This window comes from Eleutherodactylus coqui, chromosome 2 (genome assembly GCF_035609145.1).
Source record: "Eleutherodactylus coqui strain aEleCoq1 chromosome 2, aEleCoq1.hap1, whole genome shotgun sequence".
NCBI classification, from domain to species: Eukaryota; Metazoa; Chordata; class Amphibia; order Anura; family Eleutherodactylidae; genus Eleutherodactylus; species Eleutherodactylus coqui.
In genome coordinates, this window is record NC_089838.1 from 183,826,821 (window position 1) to 183,850,334 (window position 23,514).

The 23,514-nt window shown below is 43.4% G+C and overlaps 1 protein-coding gene across 1 annotated transcript in view; it reads left to right on the top strand.

The window, feature by feature from the left end:
* Positions 1–9,861, top strand: part of CDNF (cerebral dopamine neurotrophic factor) — a 34,147-nt gene extending 24,286 nt beyond the window's left edge. Inside the window, exons 2-4 of the mRNA XM_066592024.1 lie at positions 419–546; positions 5,765–5,906; positions 9,586–9,861. Of these exons, the coding sequence (XP_066448121.1) occupies positions 419–546; positions 5,765–5,906; positions 9,586–9,764 (449 nt within the window). The 3' untranslated portion in view covers positions 9,765–9,861. The remainder of the gene's footprint in view (positions 1–418; positions 547–5,764; positions 5,907–9,585) is intronic.
* The last annotated feature ends 13,653 nt before the right edge of the window (positions 9,862–23,514 follow it).

Here is a 23,514-nt window from a genome sequence, read left to right on the forward strand (position 1 = left end):
TACCAAACATGATATTCAAAAGATGATTAACTTCGCAGGTATGTGATCCTTTGGGTTCTTGGGGCTGCACAGTCATGGGAGTAAATGCACTACGTCCGTCGTACACTCATGGTTTTGAAAATATAACTTACTAAATAAAGATCTACCAGTATCATTTCATCACAGCGGGGATCCCAGCGGTTCCGTGACAGTCATCTATTCATTAGTAGCAAAAGTTAAAAATGTCCTGGGATTCCCCTTTGATTCCTTGGCCATTTCATATGATATTATAGTATGTCTTATTCCCTAAACTAATTCTTTTTAAAGTGTAGGTTCAATTTTGGTTAACCATACGATAAATGAAGACATAGAAATAAGAATATAATTATCATCAACATATTCTGTAATGTAAAAATGCTTCTTTTATTTCTCTCTGCAGTCTGTAAGGAATATCTGCACAGATTTTACCAGTCTTTACTAGAAAGGAATATTGACTTTACTCCAGCAGCCATAGAGAGAGAATTAATCAACACATGCAGAGATGCTACGGGAAAAGAAAACCGCCTGGTAAGAATCAACCTCTTTGTTTTTGAACACATCTATTTGAAAGACTGTAGTTCAAAGCACACTTGGCCGCCTGACAGAACTCATGTACTATACAAAACATGTTGATCCTCAGTGGAATATGCAAACTGGCATCATGTCTTGTAAAGATATGGTAATGGAATATAAATGCTTTCTAAGAACTAGCAAAAAGGAAGGTACACTCACGGGTTCTTACAGCACTAGCTCATATGGACAGGAAGCATATTTTAATAATGTTAATAATAAACTTTATTTAGTCAAATATTACTAGTACTTTCTACGACCTCAATATACTGTGATACCTTAAAGGGGTTGTCCCGCGCCGAAACGTTTTTTTTTTTTTTTCAATAGCCCCCCCGTTCGGCGCGAGACAAACCCGATGCATGTGTTGAAAAAAAAAAACGGATAGTACTTACCCGAATCCCCACGCTCCGGTGACTTCTTACTTACCTTGTGAAGATGGCCGCCGGGATCTTCACCCTCGGTGGACCGCAGGTCTTCTGTGCGGTCCATTGCCGATTCCAGCCTCCTGATTGGCTGGAATCGGCACACGTGACGGGGCGGAGTTACAAGGAGCAGCTCTCCAGCACGAGCAGCCCCATTCAACACGGAGAAGACCGGACTGCGCAAGCGCGTCTAATCGGGCGATTAGACGCTGAAAATTAGACGGCACCATGGAGACGAGGACGCTAGCAACGGAACAGGTAAGTGAATAACTTCTGTATGGCTCATAATTAATGCACAATGTACATTACAAAGTGCATTAATATGGCCATACAGAAGTGTATACCCCAACTTTGTTTCGCGGGACAACCCCTTTAACTCCTTAATGACGCGGACCCTTTTTTCCCCCCATTTTCGTTTTTTCCTCCCCCTTTAAAAAAATCCTACCTCCTTTATTTAGCCATGGACGTCGCTGTATGAAGGCTTGTTTTTTGCGGGACGAGTTGTAGTTTTCAATGGTGCTATTTAACCCTTTCCAATCCACTGTCTGACGTCTGAAGACATTATGATTTAAGGCTGTACAGCTCCGATGTTGGAAGACATCTGTCGGGGTTCTCTTACTGTATATTGCCAGCCTCTCTGCTGTCGGAGGCTAACGTGTCACCTCATGAGTACTGGCTTTAGCCAACATATAGCGCTGTTGTGTAACAACAGAAAAAGAGTAAGCACTGTAGGAAAATCGGGATACAAATTGGATTAGAAAGGGTTAAAGTACCATATAATGTACTGAAAAACTTTTTAAAAATTCTAAATGGAGTAAAATGGAAAAAAAAACAACATTCCGCCATCTTTCAGTGCATCTTGTTTCTACAGCGCACAAACTGCAACAAAAACGTGATAACTTTATTTTATGCGTCAGTGCGATTGCTATCATACCAAACTTGTATAGTTTTTTTTTTACTATACTCCTTTTTTTTCAAAGACTTTTAATTTTTTTTTTTATTATTTTCTGCGGTCATCTTGTGTGAGCAATAACTTTTTTATTTTTCCGTCCACTTAGTTGTGCGAGGGCTCATTTTTTGCCGGATGTCCTGTAGTTTCCGTTAGTACCAATTCGGAATACATACGACTTTTTGATTGCTTTTTATTGCATTTTTTCCGGGAAACAGGGTGACTGAAAAAGTGCATTTCTGGCGTTCTTTTTTTTTTATTTCCGACGACATTTACCATGCAGGGTAAATAATGCATTACTTTGATAGATCAGACTTTTACGGACGCGATGATACTAAATATGTTTTTTTATTTTATGAGTATAATTTTGAATTATAGATATGGCAAAAGGGGGCTGATTTTATTACTTTTTTTTTTACAATTAAAAAAACGTTATGGAGCTTTTTTTTACTTTGCTTTTAAGTCCCCCTGGGGGACTACAACATGCAATGCTTTGATCGCTCCTGCAGTATGACGTAATGCTACAGCAATTTGACAAGCAGGCTATGGGGATAGTTTGATAGGCAGTCTCCCAAGGCAGCCCTGGGGCCTTTTAGAAGGCCCCTGGCTGCCATGACACCTGCACGGCTCCCCCGATCTCAACACGGGGGAGGCCGAGCGGGACCCCCGAACATCATTCAGAGGATTTAAATAACGCTGACAGTGGCATTTAAAAAGTTAATAGGCGCAATTGGCCGCATGGCCGATTGCAGCTATTGCCCGCGCGTGTCAGCTGTAATAAACAGCTGACGCCTGCGCTGTATAAAGAGAGGTCACCGCGCAAGCTCTCTTCATACATACCCCGATGCTCCAGGACGTAAATGCACGTCCTGGAGTGGGAAGGTGTTAAATATGGATTATTGTGCAATTGTCTCCCTTTATGTAGATTCATAGCCACGCTAGAATAGGTTTGGCAAGTTTTCTAAAGAGGACTGGGAAAAATGTAGTGTACATATGCATATGCAAAGCTAATAGAGCCCTAGCTAAACAGACTGTCAAAAAGTGCCTCTGCCATATTGTTGACTTGAAGTGGGTGAACATGTATAAAAGTAATATTCCCATCATAATATAACCAGGATATTCCATTACTTTATGATTGGTTTGACCTCTGAGAACCGATCGCTAGAAGCAAAGGGAAAGTAAATGGGGCCGTGTTGAAGTTGTCCAAACAGGGAATATCACTGCACAGGAAAAATACGTGTGAGACGCAGCCAGGATCGCTTTGACCCATTTGTGGGCCCAGTGCAAAATTTTCATCATTAGTCCCGCCTTTTTTTGAATTGGGAGTCTCTCACAGGTTTTATTAGTTGCTATAGAGTTATTATAGGGAAGGATGCTGTACACCAGTCAGGGAGCTTTTAAGGATCTGCCCAAATTATTTCAAACTCCAAACTCAGATCCCAAATTAATTCAGATTGACAATTCTACTCCCCAATTAAGTAAGGCCCCAGGCTTGCACTCAAAATAAATCAAACCACAGACTCAGACTCCCCAAGTGAGACCTGCAATATCCTAGTTTTAATTTGGACTCCTGATTCCCATACTAATTAGGATCCCAGACTTAGTCTTTCAGATTCATTTAGGATCCAGACTCAGACTTCTAAAATCTTCTATCAGATCGAACATGCTGTCCAAACTCCAGACATTATGTTATAGAGCAGGAGGAGCTGAGCAGTTTGATGTAGACTTTTTGGGGAAAATATTCAGTATAACTTGTATTTTATTCATTTATATCTCTGCTCATTCTGGCCTTAGCAGTCCAATGGGCGGTCTTATCAGTGATTAACAGTTGTGTATGACTGTACATACAGGGGTAGCTGTCAATCACTGATAGGACCGCCCATTGGACTGTTCTGCTCAGAATGTGCAGAGATATAAATGAATAAAGTACAAGTTATACTGAACCTTTTCCCATAAAACTATATATAACATGGACGGGGGAAGAGAGAGAAGCGGCATGGACGGGGGGGAAGAGAAGCGGAATGGAGAAATGGGGAGAGACAAGCGGCATGGAGAGGGGAGGGGAGGAAGACAGAGAGAGGGAGGAGAATGGAAGCGGCATGGAAAGAGGGGGGGGTTCACAACAACCACTTTTCCAAACATTTTATGTTCGCATAGCGAACATCGGGTCAATCTAGTGTTATAAATAAGTAATATTCTTGCACCTCCAAAACATTTTCAAACACTACAAATATATAAAGCTGTCCCTAAAGTTATCACACAATTAAGCTTGTATCTTTATCATGTTCCATTTATAGCTTAGGGTCCTTTTAGATGAGCCAATTCTCGCTTAAAACGAGCAAACAAGCAAGTGATGTCAATGCTAGCTCGTTCGCTCCTGTGCAGCCTGTTTAGACAGGCAGACACATCTTTGGCTTATTGAAAAGAACATCGTTTAGTATCGTTCATTCCTTCGCATTTGCTGTATAAGCGAATGTAAAAAAGACTGAACGAGCTCATGTCTTTGAACTTTAGCTACTTGTTCACAGACTATACAACTCATCACTTTCATTATCTTATCGATTGGCTTATTTAAAAGTGTTAAGCTTGATATATGTTGGACAAATGCAAACTATTCCTTCTGACTCCTCCATACAAAAGCATGCTTGACTTCGCATGTGTTTTCAATGGAGAAAGGGGAATAAACCGCTGTCAGACTCATCTGGAATCGACTTAAATGTCCTGAGAACAAAAGGACAAGGCATGCTGAAATCCAACAAACCCAACCCTGCTTCCCCCAGTATCTGCTGTTGGATGAAAGTCAGTAGGCCCCCCATACACATTATATGGTTAGCCGTTGCTTACTGACATTAATCTAATGTGTTATGCCTACCTTTACTTGCGATAAATATATCATAATAATAAATATGAAGATATGTGCAGTCAGTTTTTTCCCATTACCCCGTGAGAAAATTAATATATCAAATGCAGAAAATTGTATATGACTGTGTTTTATTCACTCCAGATGGGAACTTTTTGGGGTTCCTGATCATGTCACCCCATTCTGAGATGGATAAAGGCTTAAGTAAACATATTGGGCCTCTCTTAGACTTTCTTGAAAAGGCGAAAATGGGGCATAATACTGCCATATTATTACCTCAATTACGGCACCATACAGTGCCTAAATAATACCGCATACAATGCAAAAAAAAACTGTCGTACAGTACTTACACAATATTGCCATGCAGTAAGCACTTTAGGGGCCTTTTGGAATTTGGCTGCAGGATGCATAGCAAAACGTAGCTGAAGTTGTGCTGAGGAAATCTGAACTAAAATCTGCATGGCAATATGCATATTTGGATGCGGAATGGCCGGCAAAATAAAGCCATTTTCAATTCTGCATCGAAGCCTGCATGGAGCTGTGGGGGTTTTGGTGTGGAATTTTCTGCATGTTGTGTTGCATCCTGCGGCCAGATTCCGCCCTTGTGAAAGGACCCTTACCCCAGTGCCATATGTATTTCTCAAATAATAATGCTATTTTATTTCTTAGGTAATATCACAGCTAATATCATGATACAAGCCCACACTAAGATGGGAGAAGGGTGGTGGAAGCCTCTAAGTCATAGAGGCCCAGGGACAGTAGACCCTTTTGTCTATGCTATAAAATCTAGATGGTGGTACAACCCCTTGGGATTATGGTAATGAGTTTATGGGCTCTTTAAAACACATGTTATAATGCTTCCTGTATATTACCTTCCGTATTAATTTGGAATGTAATTCTTGTGTAAGTACTTGTATATTTTCTATGAATACTCTGTTTTGTAAGTGTTATTATTTAGGGGCCACAAGTGATGCAGCTACAAAAATTCTCAGTGAGGTTACTCGTCCTATGAGTGCACACGTTCCAGTATCCAAAATCTGTGACAAGTTGAAGAAGATTGACCTCCAGATATGTGAACTAAAGTATGGTATGTATCATTATGTTACCTTATCACTTTCTAAATGTACATTTTAGGCACATTTATAAACAGCACATTGAAAACAATTGCAAAATGACATTGGATAATGCATCAGAGTCTACAATGAAAATTCACAACATGATTATGTGCAGTTTGAGGCAGACTTAAATGTGGATTTTGTCCTTTGCCAAGAGTGTTGCTTGACAAGCTATACACCATGTTACCACTGAAATTTTGAAAACCCCATTCATTAGCATTGCACTTTAGTTAGATTCAGATTTTGGGTACGGAATTCACAATGCAAATTTTTAATAAATACATGTGAAGATAGTCTAAGCCCCAATGTCCATGGGCAGATTTTAATTCTAATATCCATGCATGTCTCCCACACGGGAGATCCGCAGATCTAGAAGCCCATAGGGATGAATTAGCATCCGCAGGGCAATATAAAGCATGCGGATTGATTTTTTTCACCAGCGTGCGGATCGAACGTGCCAGAAGAAATCGCAGCATTCTCCATTTTTCTGCAGATCCCGCAGGGACGGCTTCCATTGAACTAAATGCTCATAATATAAAAAAATCCTAGCAATTTCTCCATTATTATCTTCTTGAATCCTGTACTGTCATACATTGCAAGATTTACCTATGTGTTCCAGGAGATCATGCATTAACTGTGTCTTTCTCAAAATAAGTTGACAAAGAAAGTAAAACCTGTGTTCTTTGCAAGATTTTAACAAGACTTTTTAAAATGTCTTCCTAACATCAGCCATACACGTGAGGCAGATGTCAGGTCACCGAGTATGGAGTCAGCTTAGAGCTTTTTTCGTCACCCCGTATCCAAGAAAGGAAACTAAATATAAAGTGATTTGAAAGTTGCTCCCCAAAATGATGCTAATAGAAACTATAGCTCATCCTGCAAAAAAACAAGCCCTCATACTGCCCCAAAGATGGAAAAGTAAAATAGTTATGGGGGCCAAAAGATGGCAACAGAAAGTAGTACAACATAAAAAAAACTATAAATTTGGTATTGCTGTAATCATATTTACCTGCAGAATAATATATTACTTTTTACCAAACTTGAACTATGTAAAAAATGTTTTAAACTTTCCCAATACATTATATGGTACGTTAAATGGCGCCACTGAAGAATACAATTCATTTTGCTAAAAGCCCTCATGTGGCTGTATCCTATGAAAAATAACAAAGTTAGGATTTTTGAAAGTGGCTATATAATGAAAGTGAAAAAACAAAAAAAGGCTACAATGATAAGGGGTTAAAAGCCACAGAAAATTCTGTAGATTGATAAACATAGTGGACAACTTTATTTCCTTTGTTTGTGACCTTGTACATGACCGGGCCAACCATAGTGACAATAATCCTAATGCATAAAAAATTGAAAAGTTGAGCAGACAGAAAGTGGAGCCTATGGCAACCAATCCTCTTGGTTCTCTTTGTATCATGAACATAGTATGTAAGGTTGAAAAAAGAGTGGAACAAGTTACCATGGGAGGTGGTGAGTTCTCCTTCAATGGAAGTGTTCAAACAAAGGCTGGACAAATATCTGTCTGGGATGATTTAGTGAATCCTGCACTGTGCAGGGGGTTGGACCAGATGACCCTGGAGGGCCCTTCCAACTCTACCATTCCATGATTGTATGATTCTATAAAAGACATATGTCCATCCAGTTCAGCCTATTACCCCCCAGTGTTGATTCAGAGGAAGGAAAAAAAAAACAATGAGGTAGAAATTTAAGGGAAAAGATTCCTTTCTGACTCCAATCTGGCAATCGGAATAATTCCTGGATCAACAGCCCTTCTGAAGTTATAAATGATTATTACATATAATATTGTATCGCTCAATGTGTCCAGGCCCCTCTTGAACTCTTATCTTTCATCAAGATAGCTCCTTCTCTAATAACTATCCAGGTTAATGTTCTCCACTAGAGATGAGCAAGTATACTCGCTAAGGCACATTACTCGAGTGAGTAGTGCCTTAGCCGAGTATCTCCCTGCTCGTCTCTAAAGATTCGGGGGCCGGCGCGGTTGACAGATGAGTTGCGGTGGGGAGCAGGGGGGAGTGGGGGGGAGAGAGGGAGAGAGAGATCTCCCCTCCGTTCCTCCCTGCTCTCCCCCGCCGCTCCCCGCCGGCCCCCGAATCTTTAGAGATGAGCGGGAAGATACTCAGCTAAGGCACTACTCGCTCGAGTAATGTGCCTTAGTGAGTATGCTCACTCATCTCTATTCTCCACACAGTTTTGTATAGAATATGCAGCATTATATGCGGTTATTCAATTGAATGCCCAACCATGTAATACATGAACAGGTCTGGTGTGTGAGAGTGGAAGCTGCTTAGTTGCACTCTGTTCTGGCTTACAGATGGCTGTCCCAAGTAAGAGACCATTCTCTGTGATGCCCTTATGCCCTAACACAGTATAAGGAGAGGGGTTTGTCTTGATGAGCCAACCCCTTTAATTTTCTAAATATCCTATGAAACCATAAACTAATTACATGCCATGCAATCACTTTAGTATTACTGCAGACCTTCTATAACAATTTCAAACTTAAAGGGGTTGTCTGAATTGTAAGATCTTGGTACAACCCCTTTTCTCATGCAGTAACTAAAGAAATAGTGATATACGCACCTCTTCCCACTCCTGCTATGTCCCATGCCGGAGCTCAGTCCACCAATCCGGTCTGTGTTTACAGCTGCAGTCCCGCCTGCTTTACGGGACGTCACAGGGGCTGCAGCCAATAACAGCTCAACAACTGATTGCTGCTTTTATTTGGTTTTAATTACTAAAAATCTGGTTGTAATTAATAAAACAAATTGAACTATACAGATAGTCCCCGACTTGCGAACATTCGAGTTACGAATTTCGCTAGATACGAACTATCTGTCCTGCACAGTATGATGTAATGCTATGGCATTACATCATACTGTGCAGGGGCCGGGCAGGCTTCTATCAAGCCTGATAGAAGCCTGTCCGGTCACATCGCGGTTGCTGGGCAGCCGGGGGCCTTCTGAAGGGCACTAGGGCTGTCTATGCAGAGCGCCTATCAGTCCGTGCGCTTGATAGGCGCTCTGCATAGGCAGCCCTGGGGCCTTTCAGGAGGTACCCGGCTGCCTAGGAACCACACAGCGTCCCGCGATCTCATCATGGGACGCTGTACGAGCCCCCTGAACGTCGGGTGCAGGCTGTTTCTTACAGCGGGCACCCGGCGGCAGCAGTTCCGACGAGCCGCGCCGCTCGTCAGAACTGTTAACACTTTAAATACCGCTGTCAGAGCGGTATTTAAAGTGTTAACAGTTAGGACAAGCGGCGCAGCTCGTCGGAACTGCTGCCGCCGGGTGCCCGCTGTAAGAACAGCCGGCACCCGACGTTGTATGGAGCGGGATCCACCCGCGATCCCCTCCATACAACCATTTGTTCGACTTGCGAACAAAACGGACTTGCGAACGGGCTCCCAGAACGGAACCTGTTTGCAAGTCGGGGACTACCTGTAGTCCCTTTAACTTGCGAACCTGAAAAAAATACAGTTGGATACAAGCGTAAGGGGAACAATTAGCTTGTCAGTGTTTATGTTACACATACCGTAGTATGATGATAATTTTCCTGGTACAGTATTATATATACTATGGACTGGGATTGTAAATATGTTCTACTATACTTTTATATTATGTTACACAGACAAGGAGCTAAATCTAAACTCTATGGACGTTGCTAAGATGAAGGTGGCAGACCTGAAGAAGATACTAGACAGATGGGGAGAAGCATGTGTAGCCTGCCTAGAGAAAACGGACTATGTGCAACTGGTAAAAGAACTGATTCCGAAGTATGCAGTAAAAAGCCAAAAGGCAGATCTCTGAAACCTACATTAGGTAACATGGTGGAAGGAAAGAAAAGATTTGGACTGGTTAATGTCTCTAAGCTTAAATTAAATATAGAAGCAATCTACACTGACAATTATGTGTAATTGTCTTATTACACTTCTGGTTGGGGAAATTAACATTTTCAGTACAGACATATTCGAGTCAATTAGTAGCCACTGCGCTGATATACAACCTAGACTGCAAGAAAGATGAACTGTATACAGTAACCGGACATGGATTTACTTATGGATGTAGTAGGGTAGGCCTGCCAGTGACTAACTAGTGTGAACTAGGATGTGTATCCACAATTGAGCACTAAAGAATAGGCAATTAACATGCTATCAGAAATAAATGCTGTATGCATCAACAGGCCGACGTTTTTCGCAGTTTTGGCTGATCAAGCACTGAATATTTGTCCTGTCCCACATTCAGATTCTGCTCAGGTTTTTTATGCAGTTTTTGAAGCCAAAACGAGAAGTGAATTCGAGAAAGAGAAGTAGTTTCCGTCCTTGATACTTTCTCTCCTTTTATGATTCACACCTGATTTTGACTTCAGAAATTGCATTAAAAAGCCTGAAGAAAACCTGCATGTCAGACGGCACTCTTTGGTTAACACTACATGGTAATGGTCTGAATCTATCCTATTTGTCATCAGAGAATAAAGTGTAGGTGAATATACACAAGTCAGAGTCTGTAGTTTAAGGCTGGATTCACACGGGGCGGATTTGCCACGGAAATTCCGTCCGGAATTTCGCCGCGGAAAATCCGCCTGCGGATACTAATCTCGAAATTACAGCCACATGGACGAGATTTCTCAGAAATCTTGTCCACACAGGACGGCAAAGCCGGCAGAAGCTGGCGCTGCGGCGCAGATTTGACGGCCGCAATATGTTCATTTTTTTCCTCTTTGGCTGCGGCCGCGCTCTCCTCTATGGGAGCGCCGGCCGCAGCGGAAGAGCGAGCGGCCAGGCCGCTTCAAAACCCGCGGTTAAGTGCCGTGGGTTTTGAAGCAGCGCTGAGGCCAAACCGCGAGATTTCCGCCGGTAATCCGCCCCGTGTGAACCCAGCCTAATAGTGCAGAACTCCGGTTGATGTCGTGATTGCAAACATGCGATTTCTCTGCGAGTGTAATGTGTCTTGGGAGGAAAACACATCGCATAACTCTACATACAAGTTTTACACACGTTAAAAATTGCATGTTGCCTCCATAATTATAATGCTGAAAATCACTTTGCACTAGTTAGTACATTGCATGCGCGTGTAATGTGATTTCTGCCTCCCATAGGAAATAGTGAGTGATATCCCCCAAAAATAGGACATTCTGTGACTTTCTCATCTCACAGAGTTTCTGCGAGAGAAAAATCACGCATAAAATTGCATTTATTGCAAACAATGGGTTCTCTGGAAGTTTTGTGTATTTCGCAATGCACAAAATTCACACAATAAAATTGCCTGTGTAAATACAGCCTCAGGCCCAGTAAAGGTCCATTTACATAAAGAGACAATAGCTCCAAATTTGTCAGAAACTGACAGTTTTGAGCGATTATTTTGCATTAGCTACTAAATGGGCTAATCAGCCCATTAGTAGCTAACTAGCTTCATTTGTGTGTATTTAGAGAACAGCGGGTGGTCTGTTCTCTAAATACATCATTATTGTTCTCCAGTGGGACAGCAGCTGAAAGAATTTTATCAGTGCTACCTGCAGAGAACTCAGCGTGCGGTCTGTCTTATCAGTCCCGATGGATTTTAAGCTAAGGTGAACTCAGCGATGAACGAAAAGTGCACAGTAAGTGTACGATGGGCACACATTTACACAACGATTATCGCTTAAAAGATGGCTTTTAAGCGAATTTCGAGCAATAATCTTTGTGTGTAAAAGGGCCTTTATATAGTAGACCCCCAGTGGACTCGCAATTCTGGAATTACTCTTAAAGGGGTGGTCTCGCGAAACCAAGTGGGGGTATACACTTCCGTATGGCCATATTAATGCACTTTGTAATATACATCGTGCATTAAATATGAGCCATACAGAAGTTATTCACTTACCTGCTCCGTTGCTAGCGTCCCCGTCGCCATGGATCCGTCTAAATTCGCTGGCAGCTTGCTTTTTTAGACGCGCTTGCGCAGTCCGGTCTTCTCCTTTCAGCACGAGCCGCTTCAGTGTGCTCCCCGCTACAGCTCTTCTGCGCATGCGCAGATGAGCTGTCACTGCTCGGGAGCGCGCTGGAGCGGCCATTCTGTACCTTCCTCTGTTAGAGGAAGGTGCAGAAACTGGAGCTGCCGTCCGGAGAAGCCGCCCAGCTGTCCTGCCATCCAGCTGTCCTGCCGTCCAGGTAAGTAATGGGCCAGGGGGGGGGCTGCCGCTGCGCCGGGGGGGCTGTCGTCGCTGTGATGCGCCGGGGGGGGGGCTGACGCTGCGATGGGGGGTCTGTCGCTAGGCCGGGGGGGTCTGTCGCTAGGCCGGGGGGGGCTGTCGCTGCGATGGGGGGTCTGTCGCTAGGCCGGGGGGGGCTGTCGCTGCGATGGGGGGTCTGTCGCTAGGCCGGGGGGAACTAGCGCTGGGCCAGGGGGGTAAGTGATGGGTCGGGGGTGATGTTCACTGACAGGTGAAGGCCCCGGAGCCCAGCGCTGGGCTCCGGGGCCTTCACCTGGGCTGAGGGTCTAGCGCTGGGGAGCCGGGAGCGTAGCGCTGGGGAGCCGGGAGCGTAGCGCTGGGGAGCCGGGGGCTAGCGCCGGTTACCTGCTGCCTGGCGGTGGGTGACTGGTCGGCGGCTGCGGGGCGTCTGGTCGGCGGCTGCGGGGCGTCTGGTCGGCGGCTGCGCGGCGTCTGGTCGGCGGCTGCAGGGCGTCCGGTTGCCATGGAGACACAGCTGGCAGCGTCTCGGGAGCGCGCACGTCGGGCTGCAGCGAGCGACGGGGAAAGAGCCGGCGGCCATCTTGGGGAAACTTTTATAAGTTGCTGAAACGCTGGAACGGTAAGTACAAACCAGCTAGGAAAGTCATTTACAGGGGTAATTAGTAATGTATGTTTAATTAGGGGGATTGGGCAAAAAAAAAAAATCACTGCTTCCTCGAGACATCTCCTTTAAGCCTCTGTGATGTTAAATACTTTTGTGTGCAAAGGAGTGATACCTTCTAAACAGAAAAATGTGCAAGCTTTTAGAGCACAGAGGCTGCTTCATCAGACAACTTAAAGGGAACCTATCACCTCCCTACATTACCATAAACTAAGTTATTGTGCAGTTAGGAGAGGTGATGGGGAGCCCGGTGATGTATTTTTTATTCTCACTCCCGATCGTGCACTTTCGACCTGCTAAAGGCTGCAAGCGGCAAGTAAATCAGCCTCTTTTTAGATTGCTGTGTGTGAGCTCTCCCATAGACTTCTATGGGAGAGCATGTGTATGGTAATCTGAAAAGAAGTTCCCTTTAACAAATGAAAAACATAGAAAGTCACAACATTTAAGGATGTTACACCAATACATTTGTAGATGGGTTAATACTTCATTAAAGGAGATGTCCCGCGCCGAAACGGGTTTTTTTTTTTTTTAACCCCCCCCCCGTTCGGCGCGAGACAACCCCGATGCAGGGGTTAAAAAAACCACCCGCACAGCGCTTACCTGAATCCCGGCGGTCCGGCGTCTTCATACTCACCTGCTGAAGATGGCCGCCGGGATCTTCTACCTTCGTGGACCGCAGGGCTTCTGTGCGGTCCACTGCCGATTCCAGCCTCCTGATTGGCTGGAATCGGCACGTGACGGGGCGGAGCTACACGGAGCCGGCATCCTGCACGAAAGGCTCCATAGAAGACTACAGAAGACCCGGACTGCGCAAGCGCGGCTAATTTGGCCATCGGAGGCCAAAAATTAGTCGGCTCCATGGAGACGAGGACGCTAGCAACGGAGCAGGTAAGTATAAAACTTTTTATAACTTCTGTATGGCTCATAATTAATGCACAATGTATATTACAAAGTGCATTAATATGGCCATACAGAAGTGTATAGACCCACTTGCTGCCTCGGGACATCTCCTTTAAGATAAGCCAGAGGAATAAAACTGAGGTTTTCGTTAGGGTGTTACATGGGACAATCTTTCGGCACAGATGGCTGACAGGTCATCCCAGCAATAATTGTTCCTGTACTTTTATACAGGGACGAGCATTGCTGACTGAATGGAGGCAGAGTGGGCTGAGGATCGTTCAAGCAATCCACCTTCCTTCACAGTAAGTAGGCACTCATTCATTAGTGAACTGCCGCCTATTTACATGGAACTGAATTACGAACAAGTTCTCAGAGACAAAACAGGCCCTAACGCCCACCTACCAACAGACTAAGGAGACAGGATACGAATCGGGCATCCACCCACCAACAGACGGGTAGGACAAACAAACAAGAACCAGGCATCCAACAACCAGGGGATGGGTAGATTAGACAAAGAGCGGAATACAGGCATAAAGCAGCGGCTGACAAATGACCCGAGATATTAACCAAGCATACCTGCATGCATAAACAGATGGAATAGATTAGGTATGAGGTATTGGTTCATGGATTGGCCAAGTTACTTAATCCCGTGAGCCCACTTCAAGGGTCCTCGTTGTCTCACAGGTCCCTACACTAACGAGACAACTAACCCCAGGAAACCTGCCGGCAAGCAGGGGGATCGTCCCTCGCTGGAACCTAAGGACCTAACGAGCCCAGACATAGTAAATGATCCAAGCAGCACAGGATACAGTTCACACCAACATAGCATGGAACGCATACACAACTGAACAGGACTGTTTACCCCACATGTCTGGCAACCATCTCAGACACACAGAACACATTGCAGCTCACACCCATATAATAATAACAAGCATGAATGTAAACACAAGGGGGAATGAGGAACACCATCTCCCTCCAACTAGAGGGCTGATATTTGTATGCAACAGACTGGTTGTCATTTGCTGTCTGGAGAGCACAAAACCTAGTGAGCTCAATCATTGCCACACCTGTGGAAATGTGTTCCTGGAAACCCATAGTATTACAGATCCCAGAAGCACAACCTAACAGATATTCCACAGAGGTGCTGACTTAAGAGATCAGAGATCTGACTTAACAATAAAAAGGGGAGAAAAGGGACAAAAGAAATATAAAAAAGTGGATAACTAGGTGAAAAGCTGCCTCACACAGTAATAATAATAATAATAAAAAAAGAGGAGCGCAGTATCTGCAAATCATAGAAATCAGCCTGAATGCTGAGTCCCAGAGAACTCAGGCAGCCCAAAACTTGTCCATTCTTTTAGAAATGAAGGTTGTCAGATAATCCAGGGAGTGTTCTATGTAAGAATACAAATCCATCCTGCAGTGGCGATGCATGTTTCCAAAAGAAGACAATAATACACTTCAATTGACAAACTGCGTAGGAGTAGCCTTTCACTATATGGACTGAAATTTTAAGGAGATGCATTTGGAGGTATGTCAATGTGTCTCGGGGAATACTTTTATTAAAAACCCTCTGAAACAAAGTATAAACCTCCTCTCAGTATGGAGGCAATTATAGGACAATCCCAATATAGTACAAAGAGCCTTCATTTGATCCACAACACCAACATAAGTTTAGAATATCAACATTAAAGGGATTGGCCGCATTATATATAATGAGTACAGGATAGTGGAAAATGTGCAAATTGTCAACTTACTAATAAATTATGTTCAGTAGTTCTGTGCTGTGTGGTTGTTTTCTGAAGCCATGCATCCCGTGCCATCCAAGTCTTTTCGCTCTACATCAGTAAAGCTCTGTCCTACGAATGGCCACCAATGCAGCAGCATGTTATGTGAATCAGTCTATCAACACCAACCATTGAGATGCTCAACATCTGAGGGTCAAAATAATAGAAAAGAAGGTAAATAAAATGAAAAGTGATAAATGGCATGAGATTTCAGATGTTCTTGTACTCTAGGCAGTAACTCTCCATACTGAACTACTGCCAATCCACTGCAAAAACAGTTGTTTTTTTTTACCATCTTCCCTATTATTTTACCCCTTACATGAAGGTCAATATATTAAAGACGAAGGTTAAAATTCAAGAAAAAGGGAAGGATGAGATGGGTTGGTCAACCCCTTTAGGCTTATGAATGAATTTAGTGTATGGTAACAATTAATTTCATTTTCTTTATCGAGATTGCAGAGATCTTCAGGAATTATATGTGGACCAGATGTTTTGGCCCTGTTGTATATATATTTACTTGTTTATTCACTCTATTATTGTGTAATTCAGTACTCTTGAACTGTGGTGAGCCTCTAAGGCCTCATGTCCACGGGGGAAATCAGGCCCGCTACGGAGTCTCCATGGAGACTCCGTAGCGGGTCCCTTCTGCCCCGCGGACATGAGGGCTGAAAATAAGAATTACTCACCTCTCCGCGCGCTCCGGATCTTCCCTTCTTCGTGGCTTGATCTTCTCTCGGTTGCGGACGGATCTTCTTTCTTCAGCCCGGCGGATGTGCTCGGCACGCCGGCTGCGTGCCGCACGCATGCGCCGGCAATATCCACCGGGCTGAAGAAAGAAGATCCGGCGCGACGGAGAGAAGATCAAGCCGCGAAGAAGGGAAGACCCGTACCGTCCGGAGCAGGTGAGTTAAATTCTGGCGCGGTTCTCCCGCGGATCCGGACGGCTTCCATAGGCTTCAATAGAAGCCTGCGGAAGCCGTCCCCGCGGGAGATCGGCACCTAAATGGAGCATGGTCTGGATTTTTTCCTGCACGCGGGACCCGCGCCTGCAGGGAAAAATGACATCCGCAGGTATTTAACTACCTGCGGGTGTCTAATGCATCCCTATGGGGCGCAGATCCGCGTGCAGGAAAAACGCTCCGGATTTTAATTCATAATTTGCCCGTGGACATGAGGCCTAAGTGTTAGTAAGGCACAGCTGGGAAGGTGGTTTTGAAAGCTCCTATTCTGCATAATCGTTTACCCTGACTGCACTCATCCTTCGTTCTGCTACAAAATTTCTGTGTGCTAATTTCAATGTTCTATTTGTAAGTTTGGAATAGACTTTGATCTCTGGTGAGGCTCAGACATCATTATGTTCTGGCTGGTAAGACCCCAGTGGGAAAAAAAGGTTAAGAAGTCCTGATCTAACTAAATAAAAAATAGTGTGAAATGACTACTGCCATTAGTGTTGTCATTTGAATGAAAGAAGTCTAAATATACATAGCAAATGCTTGTCAGAGAGCAGCTATTTGCATGCCGCATATGGAGTTTAATGTTTTTGTTTCCAGTGCAAGGAGCTAATCATCATGATAATGCAGCCATTGGTATGATTCATGTCTAATCCTTAGTTTATGATGTCTGCCAGGCAAATATGTTCTGCCGAGTTGGTCCCAGAAAGGAATTACACTGCATGCTTGAGCACAGTGTCTGGGACTCTAGTCTACTAATAGATACTAATATTTCATATTCAATGGGAAAGTCCGAATTGGACATGGATGAGAGCGGTTAAGGAGGTTCTCCGAGAATAAATAAATATGACTTAAATAACTGCGTGATATACTCACTGTAGAATTTATTTCCACCCATCATTACTGAATTCGAGAACCAAGACCATCCCTTTATTCAGACCAGATCCCACTTCAGTTCTACCATATATTATGCTATACTATCATTTAACATTATTACTGCTATACCAGAAGAACCATACAGTATACAGAACAAAACACTCTGACATAGATTTACATATCTTGTCTACTAGTGGGGCAGTGCAAACGTAGGCAATCTTAAAATGTTCAAGATTTTTCACAGTAGCTCATGCCGGATGAAAAATCTGGTGCATGTTTAGACTGTCTGGTCTAACTTTATACTATTGGTTGGCTTACACCAATTTTACAAACAAATTTTTGGTACATTATTGGCACACATGGTCATATTTAGGTCATGCCTATTTTCCTACAAAGCCACATCCATTTTTGTCTAAAACACATCATAAATGTGGTATAAAGCATGTAAGACAGATTTCTGTGCAATTTGTGTTGGAAAACAGTTACATTTTCAATAGTAAATCTGCTTCACTGTACAAAGACTAAGGCCTCATGTCCACGGGGAAAATCAGGCCCGCCGCAGATTCTCCATGCAGAATCCGTAGCAGGTCCCTCCTTTCCCGGGGACATGAGGCCTGAAAATAAGAATAAACTCACCTGTCCTTGACGCTGCGTGTCTCCCCTCCGTCACGGCCGGATCTTCTTTCTTCGGCCCGGCAGATGTGCTTGGCACGCCGGCAACATGCCGCGCGCATGCGCCGGGCACACCCAGAGAAGAAGATCCGGCCGCGACGGAGGGGAGACCCGCAGCGTCAAGGACAGGTGAGTTTTAATTATGGTACGGGTGTTCCGTGGATCCGGACGGCTTCCATAGGCTTCAATAGAAGCCTGCGGGAGACCCGCACTAAAATGGAGCACGTCGCGGTTTTTTATTCCCGCACGCGGATCCGCGCCTGAAGGGAAAAATGACATCCGCAGGTGTTTAACTACCTGCGGGTGTCCAATGCATCCCTATGGGGTGCGGATCTGCGTGCGGGAAAAACGTTGCAGATTTTAAATAATAATTTCCCCGTGGATATGAGGCCTAATATTGCCACTATATAATCCACAAATAATACTACCACTCTATGACCACTACTATTAGCACCATGTAGTGACTAAATAATATTGCCATACTGTTATTGAATACAAACTACTGTACAAACAGCAATATTATCACCATACAGTATTAAGGCCCATGTACACGCAAAGATGATTGCTCAAAATTCGTTCAAAAGATAGGGAGAATGACAGTTTGAGCGATCATTTTGCATAAGCTGCTAATGGGCACTAATGCCTATTAGCAGCTTATTACCTTCATTTGCTTGTAAATTAGCCTCCAGGCGCTGTATGCAGATGCAGTGTCCGAGGAGCGGGCCCTCAGCTTAGGAGACAGCGGGGTAGAGTTCGGGCCTTTTCACGGGGCTCTACCATCTCCCACCCTGAGAATAGCACGGGACCCGTCCAAGTAACTGAGGGCAGACCTTGCAAAAACACACGGGGTAACCCAGTACACGGTTTACCTGAAGTCCTTCTTGTGGTCACGGGTGACACCACCGTTCAATCGTCCGCGGTGAATCCAGATGATGTTGTAAATAAATCAGTCCAGCCACAGGAATAACTTTTAAAGAGCAGAGCCAGGAACGGTCGGCAAAGCTCATTTGCTGAACAAACTTAGCAAAACAGTTCAAAAACTTGAAGTCTATCGACAATTGAACATGATAAAACAGATTGTGGTGTGACAGAGAGAATTTTCAGGTAAGCAGGAGAAACCGCAGTCCCAGTTATCTGTAGGTCCTGGTCCCAGCAAACACTCTCACTCTCTTTGTCTCTCTACCGGTACAACACTCACAAGTTCTGATGCATTCAGGGTTGTCTGGCGACTCCTCTTTCATTTCAGCATAGCAAATTCCTGGGTGTAGTAGTCCCAGGGGAACCATTTATCCATCGCTCTGCTTCCTCCATCTGGAGCCTCAGTAAGCCAAGGCAGATTTAGATCATGCCCTCCTCTGCAGAACTCCAGGCTGACTTTAGACTCACTTGCAGCACATCGTGCAAACACATATATGAAGCATGGTCACATGACTTCCAAACTCCCAACACAAAACGATACATTTCCTGACAAGACAGCTCATTTGCAGACATTAACCCTTTCATTTTTGCAAGCACTAATACACATTTTGCTGATTCATTCCACATTGAAGAAACTGACAATACATAGGCACAAGACAAATGCATGCATACATTATGGAGAGGCCCCATTAACTCCAGGCCACTACACAGAAAACAGCAGGTGGTCTGTTATCTGCATACAGCCCCTTTATTCTGCCATGGGACTGCAGCTGAATACAATGTAGTCAGTGCTCCCTGTGGAGAACACAGCATGCGGTCCCTGCTATCAGCTCTCCGCCCAAACAATAGATTTTATGCTCACCTAAAAATAATCGTTTAGTCAAAAAATGGAAGATGGGAGCATTTACGCACAACGATTATTGCTCAAATGATGGCTTTTGCGTGTAAATGGGAATTTAGATACTAGATCTACACAGGTGCTTAGCAGACCATATAAGTTATTACAGGACAGTAAAATTGGGTGACTTACAGGTAACGCCCCTTCTGACTGAAATCATTAACGTTTCCTTTTCTATCTAGCCCAGACTGACATGAAGACTTTTTCCAGGCATGACTTGTGTATGCAAGGTTAGCAACCGAGGCATTTTTTGGTTCCTGGCTCTTCTAGTACTCTCCCTACCTCTTCCCAACCTATTCCCAAAGCCCATAAATTCTGTATTTCAGAAATAATGGTGTAATAAGGGTATAATTATTGCAGCAAAAATAGCGCCAGACGGACAATAAACGCTGAAAACAATAGTATCAAACAGTGCCCCATATTGTGCCCCAGATGTTATTAGTGCACCACATAGTCCAACATTTTGAATCCCAAACGATAATGGTGATCTTCTTAGTGTCTCTTTTCTACTCCCCCACACTAATAATGCCCCTTTTGTGCCCTCACATGGTAATACACATGGTAGTTCCCCTTAGCAAGTAATAATTCCCTTTATCTCTCTTGACAGTATTAATGCCCCCATGTCTCCCTAAAAAGTGTCCTATTTTCCCCTTAAACATTAGTAATGCCCTTTAAAAGTATTAATACCCAATGAGTGCCATTATAAAAAGTACAAATGTCCCTTTTGTGGGATTCTTATATAGTAATAAAACCTTCCTTGAGTGCCCCTTTATATAGTAAAAAGGTACCTCCCATTAAGTGTACCCTTGTATCCTAATAATTGCTCAGTTGAGTATCCCTTTATATATGAATGCCTTTCTTGGGCATCAAAAAAAACCCCAAAAAACCTTATACTTGCCTAATTCCTGATTCCCCAATGAGCACCTCTTTTCCTTCATGCACTGTTGGCAGTCTGACCCTGGCAGCGCACTGCACTAACATCATTGCACCACCTGTGCTGGAACACTGATGTTTTGTGTGTGGCTTCAGTGTTCTGTAGGCCTAGAGCTGCTGGCAGCCTACAAGAGAGAGAATGGTAGGGCAGAGAGTCTATGGCTCCCTGCTCTTCCATAGTTTACTGATGTTCTGCACACATCATTACCGATGAAAGTGGCACTTGTCTGGGGTCTCAGGGCACTGTGGCAGAGGTCTAGGGTATGCGCCATGGATTTTCAGTGCTAGCAAGGTCCCTATTCGAGAACAAACTGAAACTCGACCTTGGCCAACCAATAACATAAGTGTAATACCAATGATGTATTAGATAGCATATAGTATGGCATTGGATCTATTGCTTTTCCCACACTTCTGTTTGTGTACCATTCTGTGTAAGATAGTGCAAATAAGGGAGATGGAATAAAACCTCCACAGTGCCACCTATTGGAAGGCAGCATTCCTTCAAGCCAGAGTCAGACTCTTTATACAAGCCTTGTAACAGTGACTTGGAATTAAAAGCAAAGCCAGACTCCACGTACAGACAGCTGTTTCAGGGTGTTTGCCCTTCATCAGTGTACAGTAGGAGTCTGGTTTGGCTAGTGAGCGGCCTGGGACGGGATAGTTGTACACCTAAAAAAAGTGCCTATCTCTGAAAAGTTGGACACATTTTCATCCAGAATTAACTATTGTTTTAGTACAAAAATGTGTGGGTTTTTTTGTTTTTTTTTCAGTCAAACTTCCCCAGCTGTCCACAAAGTTTAGGACTAAAGAGTTAACTTTAGTTCTAGGCAATTTTGGTGTGTTATGCAAATCTGATTAAAGGATAAGAAATGTGTTTTACATTAGTGTAAAAGAAGAACAATATAACTTTCCTCTGGTGACAAGTTAGAGGAGCTTGAAGAAAAGGCTGGGAAGTGAAATACGTCAGTCCGCTCAGCACAGGATATCTGATGATACTCTTGAACTGGCTTGTAAACAATAGATAGAATAAATTAGAATCACAATGGATTTATGTTGCTGTTTTACGGGAATGTTTTGGAAACTCATGATGTACTGGAATATGTGGGACTCAAAACACTTACATAAATCTCCCAACTTTAATCTGAACTGGAGAAAATGCAACATTAAATACACAGAAAAGTGAGAAATCATTGTTTGTGTATATTACTGAGTACAATTGTATACAGTAAGTGGATAAGTGAACTTTTTTACATGTAAGAAAAAAACTGCTAAAAATCTGACAATGTAAATAATGCAAAGACATGTGCTAACAAGATGTCTCAGGAACACATCCGGGATACATCACCACTGATGGGAAGCAACTAAATATATCATCAAAGGCTTTCAGATCCCTAAAAGTCCACCGGAACATTTCATCTGTCATCTTTTAAAGCAGTACTTGAAATCAGCATTTAACCTCCAACTAAGGCCCCACACATAGCACAGTATTTGTTTAGTATTTTGCATCAGTATTTGTAAGGCAAAACCAAGAGTGGATCCAAAATACAATGCAAATCTTTCCACTATGCTTTTCATCTATAGGTTCCACTCCTGGATTTGGCATACAAATACTGATCAAATATGCCAATCTGAATGGGGCTTAAGGCCCCCTTCACACGGTTGTGTTTGCACAAAGAAAATTTATGTGCGCAATACCCAGAGGATAGAGCCCATTGATTTTAATGGGTTAGTTCACATGTGCACATTTTTCTTGCAAATTTCACACACAATACTGTCCATAGCATGCTAGGGAAAAATCTATTCTTCCTGCACACTCGCAAAAACTCCGATTTGCCCGAGCGGAGGAAAAATTGTAGCATGTTCTATTTTTGTGCAGATTCCTCTGATTTCACTGTCTGTTCCAAATTGGTTATCAGAGAAAATGCGTACTGGAAGAAACTTGACAATGAGACAGTGCTGTATCAAAGCCAGTGTGCTTCTGCTTTATGTCAGGAAGTTTTACAGACATAGCAGTGCATCAGAAAATAGGAGTTAATAGAAGGCTAATCGTATTCACACCAGATTGGTTACATGCATACACAAAATGATGTAATAGTAGAGATACACACCTTTAAAGTCATAAGAATTCAGTATAAGTTTTAATTTCAAACGATTAACATATATTAACGCCTTAAGGTGTGTGTTACTATTAAAACACGTGATTTCTAAGAATGAAGGAGAAACAAACTTGATCGTTCTGTGATCATTAGCCTAAAAAAGCAAAGGTGGGTGTGAGCAGCTTTTCTCATCAGTGGAGGGGGCCCAAAATCGCTCCCAGGGCAGTTTTTTTTTTAGGAAAGAATAGAAGAATCTTGCCCATACAAGCAGTAGCAAGGGGGTTACACTGGCCTGCGAATCTCCGGCCTCTCCATCCAGGAAATGGCACATCTCATGTATATAGACATCACTCTAGGAACGGGAATTTCTTTTCAAAATCGTGCCTGCCACATTTATTCACAGCATCACAGCTTTTAAACGTATAGCATATAGCACAATCCATAATTTAGGGTTCACAATTTCACAAACCCACAGGTTCACTGTCACCAACCCTGCCTTGTGCGTCCTCCTCCGTCAGACAGTGTGATGGGTCTTAATTCAAACATCCCCACAGGATTTGGTACACTTCTCTGAGTGTTGCAGGAAATTACACTTTTAACTTTTGCTTCTGCCACACCCACAGCTTTTAACCCTTTCTGCAGTACCAGAATGCCTGTCTGCAGTATCAAAGCTTTTAAAGGTACAGCATAGAGTACAGTC